The 15776-nt window shown below is 40.2% G+C and overlaps 1 protein-coding gene across 1 annotated transcript; it reads right to left on the bottom strand.

Moving 5' to 3' along the window:
- Positions 1 to 1435: 1435 nt before the first annotated feature.
- CANX (calnexin) lies at positions 1436 to 15776 on the bottom strand. The gene is made up of 15 exons (XM_008628906.2): positions 15754 to 15776; positions 12765 to 12953; positions 12227 to 12300; positions 11659 to 11717; positions 11315 to 11456; positions 9921 to 10002; positions 8592 to 8784; positions 7504 to 7693; positions 6646 to 6759; positions 6034 to 6190; positions 5511 to 5726; positions 4973 to 5092; positions 4731 to 4869; positions 4506 to 4597; positions 1436 to 3909 (listed from the first exon to the last, which is right to left on the bottom strand). Exons 2-15 carry the CDS (start codon positions 12948 to 12950, stop codon positions 3856 to 3858), a joined length of 1818 nt encoding a protein of 605 aa, XP_008627128.1. The 5' UTR covers positions 12951 to 12953; positions 15754 to 15776; the 3' UTR covers positions 1436 to 3855.

Here is a 15776-nt window from a genome sequence, read left to right as displayed (position 1 = left end):
CCGGCCCCCCATGTGTTGCCGCGCCGCCGCCATCTTGAAATTGTTTTTCCCCTCCAGAGCCGAGTTGAGAATAAATGGGCGGAGCTTCCTGGGTGGGGGGCTACGTCACGGCGCGCGGCGCGTCACGAGCCGTGACCGACACCCCTCCCGACCAATAGAAGGGCGCGGAGGCGCGAATTAAGCGGCGGGGGCGAGCTGGAGCAACCGCTGCGTTCGGGACAAAGCGCGAGCTTACCTGGCAAAAGCCTGGAGGAGAGGCACGGTTCACCTCACCCTCACCCTGATGAAAACTCATCCAGCTTTGCTAATTAGACAAAGAAAGCCAAACAGATTTAAGTTTCTTTATTGATTAGTTTTTACATTTTTTTTTTTCAAGTTGCTTCTACAAGTACCTGTTTGAAATGGTCCTGCGTTCGGGACAAAGCGCGAGCTTACCTGGCAAAAGCCTGGAGGAGAGGCACGGTTCACCTCACCCTCACCCTGATGAAAACTCATCCAGCTTTGCTAATTAGACAAAGAAAGCCAAACAGATTTAAGTTTCTTTATTGATTAGTTTTTACATTTTTTTTTTTCAAGTTGCTTCTACAAGTACCTGTTTGAAATGGTCATGAAATCACAGTAGTTGTGTCCAGCAACACTAAAAACAAACAAAAAAAAACCAAAACAAAAACCCAATCAACCAAAAACACCCTTTACAAACCATGAGGGAAGAGGGGTATTAATCATCAGTTTAGGATGAGCAGAGCAGTCACAAGCCCCACGTACGTAGCCACAGCTGAGTTTGTGAGGAAGGAGTAAGGAAAGAGCAAGACAAAACCATGGACATGTACAAGTAGTCAGCACTTGCAAGAAACGCTCCTCAGGCCCAGGAGTCAATCTTAAAAACAGACACTCATAATGCAGTGGAGAGGTCACAGCCTCCAGCTGTGACAATTCAGTACTGAGCAGCACTAGCGAGGGTAGATCACATCCAGGGACACTGCTGGAAGGGGTTAGTTGGTTAGATGCAACGTGATCTATGAACTGCCCCTACCAAGCATCGGCTCCAGGAGAAAAACTGCTCTCAGCACTTCTGCCTTGTGTTTCAGAGCCCACGGGTTTTGTTTTGATTCAGCCTAACACCCCCCCCTCCCCCGCTATTGTCAGACACAGCACGTCAAGCTCAGCATCCTTTTCAAGAGCTGCCACCCTTGGCTGCACAGACATAAAAGGCCCAAATACACCTTCAAGTATCTGTAACAGTTCCAAACCCAGTTCACAGGTTACAGCCAGGTGGAGCTTCACTACTCGAAAAAACACAGCTATGCTTTATGCACTCAGGATAAGCAGGTAGCTTTTTTTTTTCCCTCCAAGACTTTAAAAATAAGAGCAATTCTAAGGTCAAACTGAGACACCCAAGCCAGAAAGCAGGATAAAAAGTAACTTGAGTTGTCTATCCATTTTGGAAAGTCTTCATTTATTGTAGTGATTATTTAAAGCATACACTATGGTATCAAAAAAAGCCATAACATGCAGACAAGGAGACTTTTTCAGGAGATTTAGCAGAAGCAAATGTAGATTTACAATTATCTTTAATATAATACTATTTAAAAGCTGATAGCAGATCTCAAGTTCACTTTTGATGCTTTGAAAGAACATGTATGCACATGGTTTGTTTGGGAGTTTAAGGCAATTTGCATATTAAGATAAAAAACCATTAGATTAATTAGATTTTTATGTTGTGCTCAAAATGTTAGCTGAATTGAAACCATTTACACATAGATCATCTCAAAGGACTGAGAGTCATAAATAGCAGCTGCTCCTTGATAAAAATACAGTCCTGAGAACAAGCTAATAGCAATGCTTAAGCTATGACATCTTCCATGTCAGAGTATAAGCTATTTTTGCAGTAAGGAGCAGTATTGACCAGGTGTTCAACAGGCAAAGGCATTCTAAACATGCAATAGCTCCCAACAGAAGTCTGAAATTACTTCCAGTATCTTGCTTACAATAGTTTATTTGTACACTGCAGAGAGATCAAGAAATCCTGCTATGCATTTGTGATCACTAATATTTCAAACACAACAACCAAGGGATACAACATAAGGACAGGCAGCAAAAGGTGTTTTACAAAAAAAAAAAAAAAAAAAAATCCAAACCCTAAACAAGAGTCTTTTAGTAATTGGTTAGATTGTTTGCAAGGTAATTGGAACACTCTTCCCCCCATAACCCCTGGGAATAATTCCACACACTATACCTTATCATATGACCAAACAACACTGGAGTGTTTAAGTTCAGTGCAAGAAGAATAATTTCAGGACATTTAATTTCATTCTAAACAAAGGCAAAAGTTTATCTATATAGACATCCAAATGCCAACATATTTGGTACAGTGTAATGAATTACATCCATCTCACCCTCAGAGGTAATGCTCTTGTAGTGCTCACCTGCATTCCACAAAAAAAAAAGTGTTTGAAACAGTGTAGTATGGTAGACTCAACACTTTAAAAAAATTTATTCAGCTGGAATTGGAACTTCCTAACATTCACAATATAATTTAGAATGCACTTGTTACATGAAGAGCAGATAAAAGGACTTAAAACAGTTTCACATACCAGTTAAGATACTCCACATGCTCCTTCCCCACCTACAATACTGACATCTTGGTTGTGGGTTTTTTTCCCTAACAAATACTCAGTTCAACTTGTCTACCTGCCTACCTCCCCCATTTCTACAGCAGACATACAGTGACAACAGTGAGGGGATATGGGACACTGTCTTATTCAGTGTTTGGGCCCTACAAAGGAATAGGCCTAGCTGAGAAATCGAGTTTGACAATGAGCTGAACATGAAGTGCTTCAGCAACTGAGGCAAAGCTGCTCTCAGGAAGAGCTGTATCGTCACAGAGAGGAAAACACCAGTGGCTGAACAGAGGGCAAAGGGGGAAGTAGCCTAACCACACCTCCCCAACAACCCTCAGCTTTACAAAAAGAGTTCAAGAACAAACAAAATTGGTTGTCTGCAAGCTCTGCAGGAATAAATGCCACATTAAGATGACCCACTCGAAATCCTAGATTGTTTGTCAACACTTAACAGGGCTTTAGCCATGCACAGTATGCATATATTCTATTGACTGCCTAACCCCTTCCCTTCCACCCCTTCTTCCTCTTTCCCCTCCCCCCAAAAGAATGAAGTTGATTGATTAGAGAGTTTCACTACTGGTTTCCCCATACATCCCCCTAGTTTTCTTTTCTTTTGAGGGCAGGGGGGGGTGTCAAATGCATTGACAACTTTTCTTCAAACAATTACCAAATTTCAAGGGGTATAAAGACATTGGTGCATTTAGGAATTTACATATTTGTAAAAAAAACTAGTTATAAAACTGCATTTTTATCACCTAGCACTTTCAAGATTCATTGTTATATTTCACTAATTAATATATTAAATTAAGCCAAGGTTTGAAACTGGAAAAATTCTACCAATCTATTTAAGAACAGAAAAGAATATTTAAAACCAAAAATGAAAAGGTTAGTTATGTTACATTCCAAAATCCACAGCCCATTATATTAAATGCTTTCTTTCTACAGGAATGATGCTCTTTAAAACAGATGATTGCAAATATTTTACTGCTAGACACTCCATTACATTGGATAGCGTGACTGGAACCTGTGGATGGTGAAATCTTGAGGTTTGTCCAAGTTTCAATGTAAGGTGTCCAAGGTCCTCTCCCAGAACCCCGTTTGAAAGTAACAACAACAACAACAACAAAAACCAAAAAAAAAAAAAAAAAAAAAAAAAAAACAAAAAAAAAAAAAAAAAAAAAAAAAAAAACCAAAAAAAAAAAAGAAATCACAGATCAAGTTCTTATGACTTTTTTCAATCTTTCCTTGGCTTTCTGTTTCTGGGTGATCTATTCACAGTTTCCTCCTCCTGCAAGAAAGCAATTTGTGTAAACATCAACAAAATAAAACCTAAATATACCCTTAAAAACCATTTTGAGAAAATCTATGAAGAATAATCTACTTTCACTTTTACATTAGAATTTAGTTCTTGAAAAGACCTACTGCTGTAAGTACTTTGTGGCAAACAGGCAAATTCCTCATTTTCACAGTGGATGTACACTATCTGTTGGGAGTGCTCAACACTCTGCTGCTGGGAGAATCCTTTAACTTCAAGCAACACTCCACCCGTTTTTAAGCCAGCCATTTTATCAGTGGGGAGCACTTAAGGTCACATCCTGACTGCACTCAAAGCTGAGTAAGCCTTTTGCCTCAAGAGGACACCTTCCAACAGTCCCACTCCTCTCTCAAAGCAGGCTCTACAGCAGTGCCTTTAGCAGGGTGCCCAACTGCTGAAGTCAGCCACAGCAATTCCTATTCTTCAGGGTGACTAAGTTTTCCAAAGTTCTTAACTGGGAGGGGGGGTGACATGAGCCAGGTTAACTTTTAACACTGTAGTTAAGGCCTGTTCTACATAGCCTATGAAAGAAAATGCACAAGCTTCCTTCAAAGATCAAGCACTCTTACCTCTGATGCAGGTTTCCTGTCTTCTTCCTCCTCCTCTTCTTCCTCCTCTTGACTAGCACTTCCTAGATCAGCATCACTTTTCTGCTTCTCTTCTAAGGGGGAAAAAAAAAAATATTCTCCTTTCTGACTTATCTTCAGTTCACATTGGCTTTATTCCACATCTGCAAATCCAGCTGGTTTATTCTATCAAGGAGAACATTGTTCAAGATTATCTAGTTTACCTACCAAGCTTTTCCTCATTTGTGTCCTCCTCTTCCTCCTCCTCTTCTTTTTCCCCTTTGTCTTTTTCTTCTTCTTTCTCATCATCCATCACATCAGGCTGAGGAGCATCAGTCTTTTTGTATTCTGCAGCACTTGGCTGTTTCTGAAAGGCAGTATCAAACCCAGGCAATTATTTGTGACATTCAGGCACATTTTACTGAACCTCCTTTTAAACATGATACTAATTACCAGAGGAAATGCATTACCTTCCCAGAACAGCAGAAAAGGACAACAAGAAACACTGGCAAAGCCACAGTGAGGATGTAGACTACCCAAAGCCAGGGACGTTCTTCAGCAGCTGCCATCATCTGGCCCACAACACCAGGCTGTAAGACCACAAGAACTGTCAAATTTCATCCCATACAGCAAGTTGTAGCAGCTAAGTTTAAGCTACAGAATTTTCAAACAGGCTTTTTGCAACTTTAAACATTATATTTCAGACCTCAAAAAACCCTCAAGCTAACCTGCACAAGTACTTTTCCCATAGCTTAGAAATTAAGCATTAGGCTAAACAGTCCAAATATCAGAGCAAAAACTCAGAAGAGAGCAGCGAGTACTCTTAGTTACTTATAGCAACCATTAACATACTATCATTATGAATTAAGGCTCAAACCTGGATTACCAAAATCCTCAGCCTTGGCACATACAGGTATATATTGACAAAGGCTGTGAGAGAGAACAGTGGAGGTGCTTCCTCTCAGCCAGTTCCACTCAGCAGCACACAATTAAACCTTCCTCTCTCACCTCTGCAGCACCATCAGCTGCCTTTTTCAGTCCCCATCCATCACTTGCCCAATCATCAGCCACAGCTCTTTCAGTACAGATGATAAAGTTGTCAAAAAAGATGTCAGATGTCATGGACCATAACTCAAGTCCCACAGCACTGAAGGGAGTCATCTTGAAAGGTTCCAAGTCTTCAAAAAAATCTGGGTTTGGGATCTTTCTAGGTTTCCATATGCCCTAGAAAAGACAAAAGACTCACTAACTAGAAGACAAATTTTAGTTTTCAGCCCATTATGAATGAAGAGATATAACAATCCATTGCACTCAATTACAACATCTACAGGTGCAACTTACCAGGCTTTGGGAATCACTACAATTAAGTGGTGCCTGGTAAGAAAGCACTTTGAATCTGTCCACTTGAAACACAGTACAACCATGACAGCACTTGAATTCTTAATTACATCTGCTTAATCTAAATAATTTTGCTTTTTGTAAGGGAAATGCTGCATTGGCCACCAGCTTAAGCAATGAAAAAAACACCAACCTGATAGTTCACGTTATCAATCATCGGAGGCTTCCATTTGCCTTTGTAGTTTGGATTGTCAATCATTGGGCGCTGCCAGGTACCACAGCCAGGAGCTGTCTCACATTTAGGATTTGCAATCTGAGGTGCCTCCCATTCACCGTCCATATCTTCATCCCTGAAAAGACAAGCTCAGTTTTGAAGTTCGCCCCTGAGTAAGGCTCAGGCAATGTCTGATTTCTGGGAAAAATCAAAATTCCTACCACAAAATGGAGATCCTGAAACTTTATATAGCATAAGTGTGTAGATACATATACTGCAGAAGGAAGGAGGATTTCAAAGACTGTGAAGCACAGATCAACAAAAGCCAGTCCCTGAGCACAGTGTCTCCCACTGTCTTTTCCAAGAAGCTCTACCTCAAGATGAACATCCCTGCCCTGTTTTGCTTACAGTCACAGAAGAGTTGAAAAATGCAAAGGTGAATGCAAGACATGAGTCCTCAGACCACTGCCTTGTACTTTTGAAGAAAAATAGCCTGAACAGCAACTTTGTCAGTAAGCAACAATGAACTGCAAATGTCAGTACCAGAGTCATGAAATATTTGCTGCCATTTGCAACAGGCAGCAAACTTACCAATCTTCAGGTTTCTCAGCATCAGGGTCTGCTACATATTCTGGCTCATCATCCAGCCAGCCCTCTGGTTTCACAGCATTTTCATCTGCAATCTTTGCAGGAGCATCCTCATCCCTTGAGAGCAGAGCATTATGTGTTAACAAAGAAAACACGTAAGAGTTCTTAAGCCCAAGGCATGATTCTACAGACTCTGAACAAGCCCACTGCTCTAGACAGCCAGCCACCTTCCCTTCTGTCAGGGTCACCCCATGATTTCAGAAAGGGATTGCCTTGCAATCCCTTACCTATGCATGTGCCTCATGGCATATCAAGATGCCAACTGCAAAGTACTACTACTAATAATTTTTTTAAAAACCAGCCTAAAAATGGCATGTTACAGCAAATGCCATTCTTAGCAACAGCTGCAAAAACACATTTGTGCTTGATATTGAGTCTATCACTTACAAAGCACAGGTACAAAGCCAGAAAGCCAGGATCAGTTTCTGATTTAGGAAGTCAGGTTTTTCAGTTACCTTATCTATACATTGCACAAACAAGTACAAAGATCCTTCAGTTATACCTTCTGCAGCTCATCTTTTGATCTCATCAAGGATGAAAGCAACAGGTAGCATAGGAATTTCACTAAAATCTTTGTCTGTGGCCAACACAGGAACAGGAGCACTAAACAGAAATTCCCAGAGCAGGTGGAACCTGTCTGCCTCTGCCTATTGAAGTGCGGTTAAGATGCCTAAACTGACAGTGTACTGATTACAAGGGTGAGACTCAAAACCTTCCATAAGTCACATGAGAAAGACATTTTGATCAGCACCAAATCATCAGGCTAAGGACTCCCCAAATTCCACCCTTCCAACACCTTACCAGTCATCCGGTTTAACAGCATCTGGGTCTGGGATTTTTGGTCTCTCATCCCAGTCCTCAGGCTTCTGGTCATTTGGGTCCTCAATCTCTCGGGGTGGATTCACAGGAGGAGACATATCATTTAGCAAATTCCCACTGTTGACAACTGTTTGATCGACCAGTATCTCAAAACTATTGTCAGGATTCAAGACTGTAAGGAAAGAAGTTGAAGTAGTCATTGCATGTACGATACAAAGCATGAGTCATAAGGCATCACTCATCTGCACTGTACAACCCAAGCTACCACCTACCCATCAACTGCTATAAAGAACTGTTAAGAACCTTTCTCCTTATGCCAAAATACAACTAGTGATGATGTACCACATCTCACCCTGTGAGAAAGCAGACTCCTGGCAGAAGTCCTACTTTAAATGTTAAAAGCACAGAGGTTTGTAGAGTGATTTAGCAGTTACCACAACAAGTTGACCTTGGCACAGTAAGAATTGCTTTACTAGTAAGAATGTATATATTCATATTCTACTCGAGACTGAGACTTCCTACTACTGACAGGATTTTAATCTCACTTCTTTATCTACTGCTGTCTCTGTAGCAGGAAAAGCTAGAGATAGTCCTAAAAGTACTTCCTGAAAGATTTTGATCATAGCCAATATACCAAACACTATTTCAAGAACTCCTGAGTTTGTCTGATACATGAAAGCAGAAAAAAACCCAAACAAAACCAAAACAAACCATGATGCCTCTACATCTAAAGCTAGTGTTACTCAGAGGCAGCATTCAGGCAGCTTATAAATGCTGATAATTATTTCAAATATACTTAGTTCAAGTTACTTACAACTGCCCTGAAATTCAGTTCTCCTTTAAGTATTAAGTTCAAGTTGCATGACCTTTCTTACATGAATCAAGACTTTCTGGAAGGATGAAATAAGCCTTTGTATAGACAATCAGTTTTTGCATTTGAAGCTTTCAAGTGGTTTTTAGTTGTATGGTGCATTGGCACAAGTATTCATCTGTTCATCTGGCTCACTCTACGAGCTTTTGGTGCAGGAAATGTAGTAGTTATTAACACTCATAGTTAGCAGTCACCATACCTAGAGTATAAAGATGAGTCTTCTTATCAGTAAAATAAGTCTTCAGATCTGCATCTGGACGCTTCGCGTGCTTCTCCTCGTATTTGCCGGTCTTTGGGTTTTTGTGCCGGAAGATGAAGTGCAATTTATAGTCCTCTCCACATTTGTCAGGGCCAAACATTATTGTATATGGAGTTTTGTCATGGAACTGATCCTTTTAAAACAATGCAATACTTTAAAAATACAACTTAAGTCACTGTCTGTCATAAGAATTCCCAATTCATTAGACATTATTCTGCAACTTGGATATCAAGCCCATGAAGTCCCCACACTAAAGCTTATATTCCTCATATAAGCCTCCAGAAAAAAATAATGTGCTGAGAATTATCCCAGCTATTTCATTTTGCACCTTTGGGCTCTATTTTCCACATGGAAAACACCAGCTATTCAAGTGTTATCCAAAAGATTAGTGTAAGTGATTCCCACAATGTTTAAGTATAGCTCTACATTACAATAAAGTATTTTAAAAGCTATCAATTAGACGTATCAGTTACTGGCAATAAAGAAAGACTAGCAAGGCCACTGAGTTTCTTTCACACAAGTGATAAGCAGCACTAAAAGTGAGGCCAAGTTGCATTCAGTCTACACTTGTGAACTGGGGCACTGCCTCAATCTAACTGGATATAATCACCATTGAACTCTTCAAGTCTATTTGTTCTTGCTAATGTTATCTGAAAATTCAATGCATATATGAAACGGATTAGGCAGCCAAGTTGTGTTCTTGGATGTTCATGGTTGTTTTGGAGTTTTTTAATAGTTTGGAAATTGTATTAATAATACAACTCCAATGAGACTGCAGAAGGAAAGAAGGATGGATAACAAGTCATAAAAGGTACATCCTATAAAGTCTAGGAAAATGGTTAAAGAAAACCCACAGGCTACAAGAGCCTACACAAGGTTACTCAGCAGTTCAGCTTTGTCCGAGCAAGCTAAACCTCTTCAACGCAACGAATGAGAGGACAAAAAGCAGTTCTTAGGCCTTAGGAGCTGGCTACTTCCTAAGTACCTCCTGTTTGGTTCTAGAACCCAGGAAAATCTGAAGTACTGCAGAGTTTGGCAAAGGTGCACAACCGCTCAGCTATTAGGGAACTTCAGAGTTTCCACTCAAGGGGCTGTCACGTTTCAGTACTTACCCTCTCCAACTGAAAGCACTGGGAAAATGCTGAGTGCAAAGCACTTGGGCAATCAGGCCCCACTGCCTTCGCTAAAAGGGTTTGTTCAGGAAGAAGCAAAGTGAAAAAATTTCAAGTTCTTTCACAGCTAATACTCAAAACTAGTAGCATTACTCACCAGGTTCAACTCAGGGGTTTTTGAAAGCAATTTCACATAGGCCCCACCACACTCTATTCCATTTTGGAAGTTTACTTCATACCTAATTTTAGTTTTGAATAGAAAAAGGGAGAACATATGTTATCATGAGGAAAAATTATTTATGTAATACACAATTACAATTTTTTCAGTACAAATTAACAGTAACACTGTTTTGTTGTTGTTTGCTTTGAATCACTTACCCAGTGAATATTAAAGATACAGACATACAGATATATAAAAATATAAAGACTAAGAAAATATTCACAAGAGGCTGAGAAACAGTTAAAAAATTGAAGATTTAGAAGACTTATCTTGACAGAAAAGATTAAAGAAATTGAGTGCTGGCCTAGAAGATAATGACCTACAAGTAGAGAGAAGGAAGAAAAAGCTTTCCAGTATGTAACACTTCAAGAGGGATTGAGGCAAACCAATTTTTTTCCCCACAACTACTATGGTAGACAGACAACTCAATGTGCAAGACTACCAAAGCAAAAACAATTGGATTCTAGGAAAAGCCCCTTCAGGGTTATATGCATACAACACTATATTTAGGGATGCCAAGGAGCCTGAAAAAGGCATAACATCTCTGTCAGGAATAAGCTAAGTATGCTTGATCTTCTCACAATGCCAGCAGCTGGAGTGGATAACCACTGGGCTTTATTTTTAGCCTTGTATTTTGAGCCAAAACTAAACAGTGCAAAGCAAAGTGACCAATTCATTATCTTGTGCCAACATGAATTAGTTTACTCTTTGTTTAAAATTGATAACATTGCTAATAATGCACAATTCAACTCTTCTCACTGAATTACGTTTTTCCCCGACTTGCTTCTCTAACACACATGCAAGTAGATTCTTCTACAACAGTCATGACCAGAGCTATGTAAGGTGCTAATCTTCCACGGCAAATGAACTAAGACACAGGAAGGAGGAAACAAATGCATCTTTATCCCTCTGTCCACTTCCCCTCAGAAACAAGGGGCAGTTTACTGCATAAGAAAGTGCACTGACCTATTTACAGACCAGCTTTCATTCAAAAGGACAAGGACTTCCACAATTAGCTGTACAAAAGTCAGTTGCCTGACCTTGTTACTACAATTAAATCAAGTGCACTGAAGCCAAAAGACAGGTTACCAAGTCTAGTTTGCAGAGACTTCTTCCTTTTTCAGGCTTCAGAAGGACCCATGGTGTTACTAACTCCTCACTTTGGGAATCTGGGTTACTATTTTACTCTCGCTCAAAACAGTGTAATAATATGTTACAGCAACTTGTGTCATCTAGACCCCCAGTCAACAAAAGCTCAGTTATGGAATTAACCTCAGCCTGCTATCATGTCACCCTGGAAACAACAGAACACTAAATTATTATTTACTTACTGTATAATAAGGGGTTTGGTATCAAACACAAATGGCTTGGAAAGTTTGGATGAAATTGCATGATGCTTGGCTCGGGTTACCATTACAAGCCCTTTGTCTCCTGGAAGCTTAGTTTCCTTCATGTCTTGGACTTCCCATTTACCTGGGGAAGAAATTGACCAAACGCTAATTTATTTTAAGATCTCCAAGTGGCTATTTTGTTTAAATCAGAACTATCCCCCCCCCCCCCCCATTTTCCTCAGTGTATAATTTTAGCTGAGAAAGAGAAAAGTCTTGCACCTCTTTTTTATATATGACAAACAACATCAGAAACATTTATCATCCAAAACCCGGGTTTGACTCACCATCATATTTGGCAATCTCATCATCTGTATCATCCTTCTTGGCTCTGGAAAGGATCCATCTAGAAGACAGATATCCAGTGGTTGGAAAACCATACATTCTCCACACACACACACACTAAAAACCCTGCCCTTAAGATAAGGCAGCCCTTGCTGTCTCAGGACTACACCCCCAGTATCTTGATCCCCTGAGGAGTTCTATTCCCAAGCCTGCAAACTTTTCTGTGTTTGCCACTTCCCATCCCCAGGTAGGACCATGGCCCCATGAGCAAGTGCCTCGCTCCCATAAAAAAACAGGAGCAGCACCTTACCATCCTCACAACACCTGAGGAAAGTAAAAAAGCCACATGTAATGGCCTCACCTCCCCTTTATTACGAGAACTTAAGGAAATACTGATATAACTCAGCATTTGAACAGCTAGCCTCAAGAAGTCATTACTGTAATCCCAACTGAACAGGGGCCCTTTGATTCAGTTTTGAATAACATGGGCTCTGCAGAGAGGGTTTCTCTGCCTTTCACCAAGATTTTACATGATTTGCTGTACTGAATCATCCTTCAGATTATACTCACCCATCCAGAGTTCCTTTATCAAAAGATTCTGCAAAATATACTTCACCAGTTGGGACGGGGGGCCTGTAAGTAACCTATTGGAAAAGAGGGGCATTTATGCACCTTTCAAGACACATTCTCTATTCCACAGAAATACAAGCATGTAAAGCTCGCACTCCCTCCTACACTTGAGTACAGCTCACCTGGACATTCTTGAAGCATAAATACAGAAATTACATAAATATTGCTGCTTGTGCCAAGCTGTTGTGCTCTTGTCTGCAACTAAAACTCAAGTATATATCTAGCTGGAAATACTAGCATTAACTCTTTATACTCACATCACAGATTTCAAGGTTAGATCTGTCTTGTGGAAGAACATGGGGGACACGAGAGCAGGAACAAAGCAGCCAACCTTAATTCCAAGCCCTACTCCCAGATAACATCTTTAATAACATTACAACATATTAAAGGTTAAGAAAGTAAAGACAACTTTGATCAGACCCACATTAACTGAAACACAAGCAGTAATTCAACTGTTAAAAGAAGTTCTATGCCAAACCTTTGGAGCTGGAGGAGGACTGCTTGTTTCAGACTTGGACTCTTCTACCTCCTCAATACCATCATCCAAGTCATCCTCAATATCAACTACATCATCAGCATCATTGTCTTCATCCATATCATGTGCTTGGGCAGCAAGGATCCCAAGGGCTAGCAGGGTCACACACAGTAGCCATTTCAGCTCCATGTTCTGAATAAATAAGACAAGGCAAAGAGGTCAAGCCAGCACTGCAAGCAGAGCAACGCGTTGCTTCTTGGTACAAATCCGACCATCCAAGGCAACAGCTGAAGTGCAAACTTATCTCTCCAACTCTGTTATTTACTGCATCTGTCTGAGACAGCTCTAAAAGCTGGAGAGGAACACAACATAAAGCTAAGTATTTAATACCAAACAGATGTTAATTAAGTGGAGAACCACATATGCACATTCTGCAGATCATGCTGCAGAAGTGTCATAATTTTGCTCTTACACTGCCACAGCCCACAAGCAGGACAGCAGACACATACATGACACCACAACATACATGGCTATAAAAGCCTAAAAAGAAAACCTATTTTGTGCTTATGAAAGACTTTAAATACACTATGCAGGAACTCAAGCTTCCATTCAGTCCAGAAACTGAAATACAATTTCCTAGTTTTTTCAAGCAGAGAGCAACCTGTGGAATAATCAGTCCTCGTCTGCTGTTCAATATACTTTTTGTCCTTCCAAATGCAGAACTCTGGTGTTTTCAATCATCAAACTCCTTCCCCAGGTTTTATTGTAGAATTACTGCCAACAGTCATTGATACTACTGCCAGACACCTATAAGCAGTTGAAGCTCCTAGAAATTGCCACTTGATTCAATTCCCTTCTTTCAATCTCTAATTTAACAAGATGACCAAAGAGAGTAGCTGTTAACTGAAGCCTTACAGAATTAAAATATCACACTTAAATTAATTCATAATGTGCTCAGCACCTTGTCACACCTAAAATATGATAGACATTGGCAAGCCACAGCTTAAAATACCTTGTAAGTAAAATGGGTTTCAATTTGACTTGCCACCTAGAAAAACAATATCACTGCATCTTTATGTTGATACAGAAGGCAACACTCCTAGAACACTGCTCAGTTTTATCTGCCCAAAAACCTCACAACAACCTGCGCCTTGCTTACCTTTTCTCCTTTGAATCCCACTCCAAATTTTCCTTCCAAAACCAGAGTTATAACTGAGACTAAATTTTTTTGAAAACAAGTATAAAATAAAGCACCCCCTCCTCCTTCCCTTACACCTACCTCACGCTGTAGCCTTGCAGGCGTTCAAACATAACTCAAGCAGAATTAACAGTGCCTGTAGGGGCTTAAGATCATGATAGGAAACAAACTTTCAATTTTCCAAAGCATGTTTAGGCAACTAAAAGAGTTTACATTCTCAAAGGCTTATCAGCACTATCCAATATTCCAAAACTATGCTGCATACCAGACCTACCATTCTTAGATTATTCTTTAACTTACCTCTAATGACAGAGAGGATGTTTTATAACTACAACAAAATTGTATTTTAAAGACTTGAGCTGAGGTCATGTCCAGTTTGTCACTACAGCAACATGCAATTGCAGCCAGTTTTCCAACAACAGTGATGGCCTTGAGGATTATTGTCCAAATCCATATGCACAGATCTCCCCCCCCTCAGTTCAGGCAACTGCACTCAAACACCTCTGAGCCAAAAGGACAATCATTCCAGAAGGAATAGCTGACAAAAACTTTCAAGGGCTGTTATATATGAGCACAGCTTGTTTGCTTAATGCACAGTGTACAGCCAAAACTGAAAACAGTTTCAGACCTCTCAACAGCTCATAGCTCTTAATATTAGTGTGAGAGCCACAACACAAAACCAAGGACTGAAAACAGTCAGACATCAGTACCCTTGGAGCTGCAAATTCTTCTTGCACAGATAATGTGTTCTTTGAATAAACTCATACACATCAGCATGAAAGCAATACAGAAATGAGAGCCTGAAACTTCATCTGAAAAAGTGATCTTTAGATCTTTGGATGTGCCCTGTGTGACTGAAGCAACCATGGATGAGATGGTACAAAAACACCTTTCCACAGAAAGGGTTTCACTTCGTCTTACCTTACCAATAGGGCCCCACTAAATATTTTTTAAATAGAGCTAAATTCAGGAAGATTATACAGTTTTATAACTGCTTTCAAATTATACTATGAAGATAGAATGAGCATGTCATGATTTGGAAAGTGATACAACAAAGTTAATCTTAGAAGTATAGTAAGATTAAAAATGAGCCAATTCTCTCCTCTCCTAAGAGGAAGGAGGAGTTTCTGCACCCTTCCTCCCAACCTTGTGGAAAGGGTATTAATGGTTTAGCATGCAAGTAATCCTTTAAGTAATCTCACCAGTAGCCAACCAGCATGAAAGTTTTGGTGAAAGAATTAAATCATTCCCCACAACTTTCCTGCCAGTACTGACTCCATATGCAATAAATTACCTACTTCACAATCCCACCTCAACTACAACCCTTTGGAAATACTTGTCAGCAGCAAATGGACCTTGGTAAATGCTCATACCCAAGTGGCAAAGGTGCATGGCCTCAGAAATTCTTCTCTCAAAGCATCTCAGTGAAACTGGACAATTCTGCCAGGGACCACACAGCAGGGGCAGAAGTTTGCTGCTGCACATCCGTGCTCCTGACACAGCCACAGGTATCTACACTGCAGGTCTACACTTACTGTTTAATGCTCTGTCTGAATTTGAGGCCTCGCTGAACCTCATTTCAAGGGAAAAGTATTTTCTGGTCAAGTTTCACCTCCCAAAAAAAAAGCAAGCTAAAAAAGTCTGAAGAGAAGCTAATCCAGTTTCATATCCTTACTTCTTTACAGTCATTAGCAAGCAGTTGTCACAAGTTTATATCCCTGCAGAAAGCTGCTTAGAACACTTCCTACATATTAAATCAGCCTCAAATTCAACATAAGCTACCATTTCATATACCTTGAGTACAGGCTGGTAGCTTC

The sequence above is a fragment of the Corvus brachyrhynchos genome, unplaced genomic scaffold, assembly GCF_000691975.1.
Source record: "Corvus brachyrhynchos isolate BGI_N302 unplaced genomic scaffold, ASM69197v1 scaffold21, whole genome shotgun sequence".
Taxonomy (NCBI): Eukaryota; Metazoa; Chordata; class Aves; order Passeriformes; family Corvidae; genus Corvus; species Corvus brachyrhynchos.
Note: the sequence above shows the minus strand (reverse complement) of the source record. Positions and strands in the feature narration are given on the sequence as shown.

Bases quoted from the DNA above. Each gene is read 5' to 3' on its own strand.
- CANX (XM_008628906.2), bottom strand. From the start codon at position 12,950: ATGGAGCTGAAATGGCTACTGTGTGTGACCCTGCTAGCCCTTGGGATC. The intron at 12,301-12,764 runs GTTTGGCATAGA...CTTTTCCAATAG, and splicing joins GTCCTCCTCCAGCTCCAAAG to GTTACTTACAGGCCCCCCGT. The intron at 7,694-8,591 runs GTATGGTGACTG...CTTTCCTTACAG, and splicing joins GACTCATCTTTATACTCTAG to TCTTGAATCCTGACAATAGT.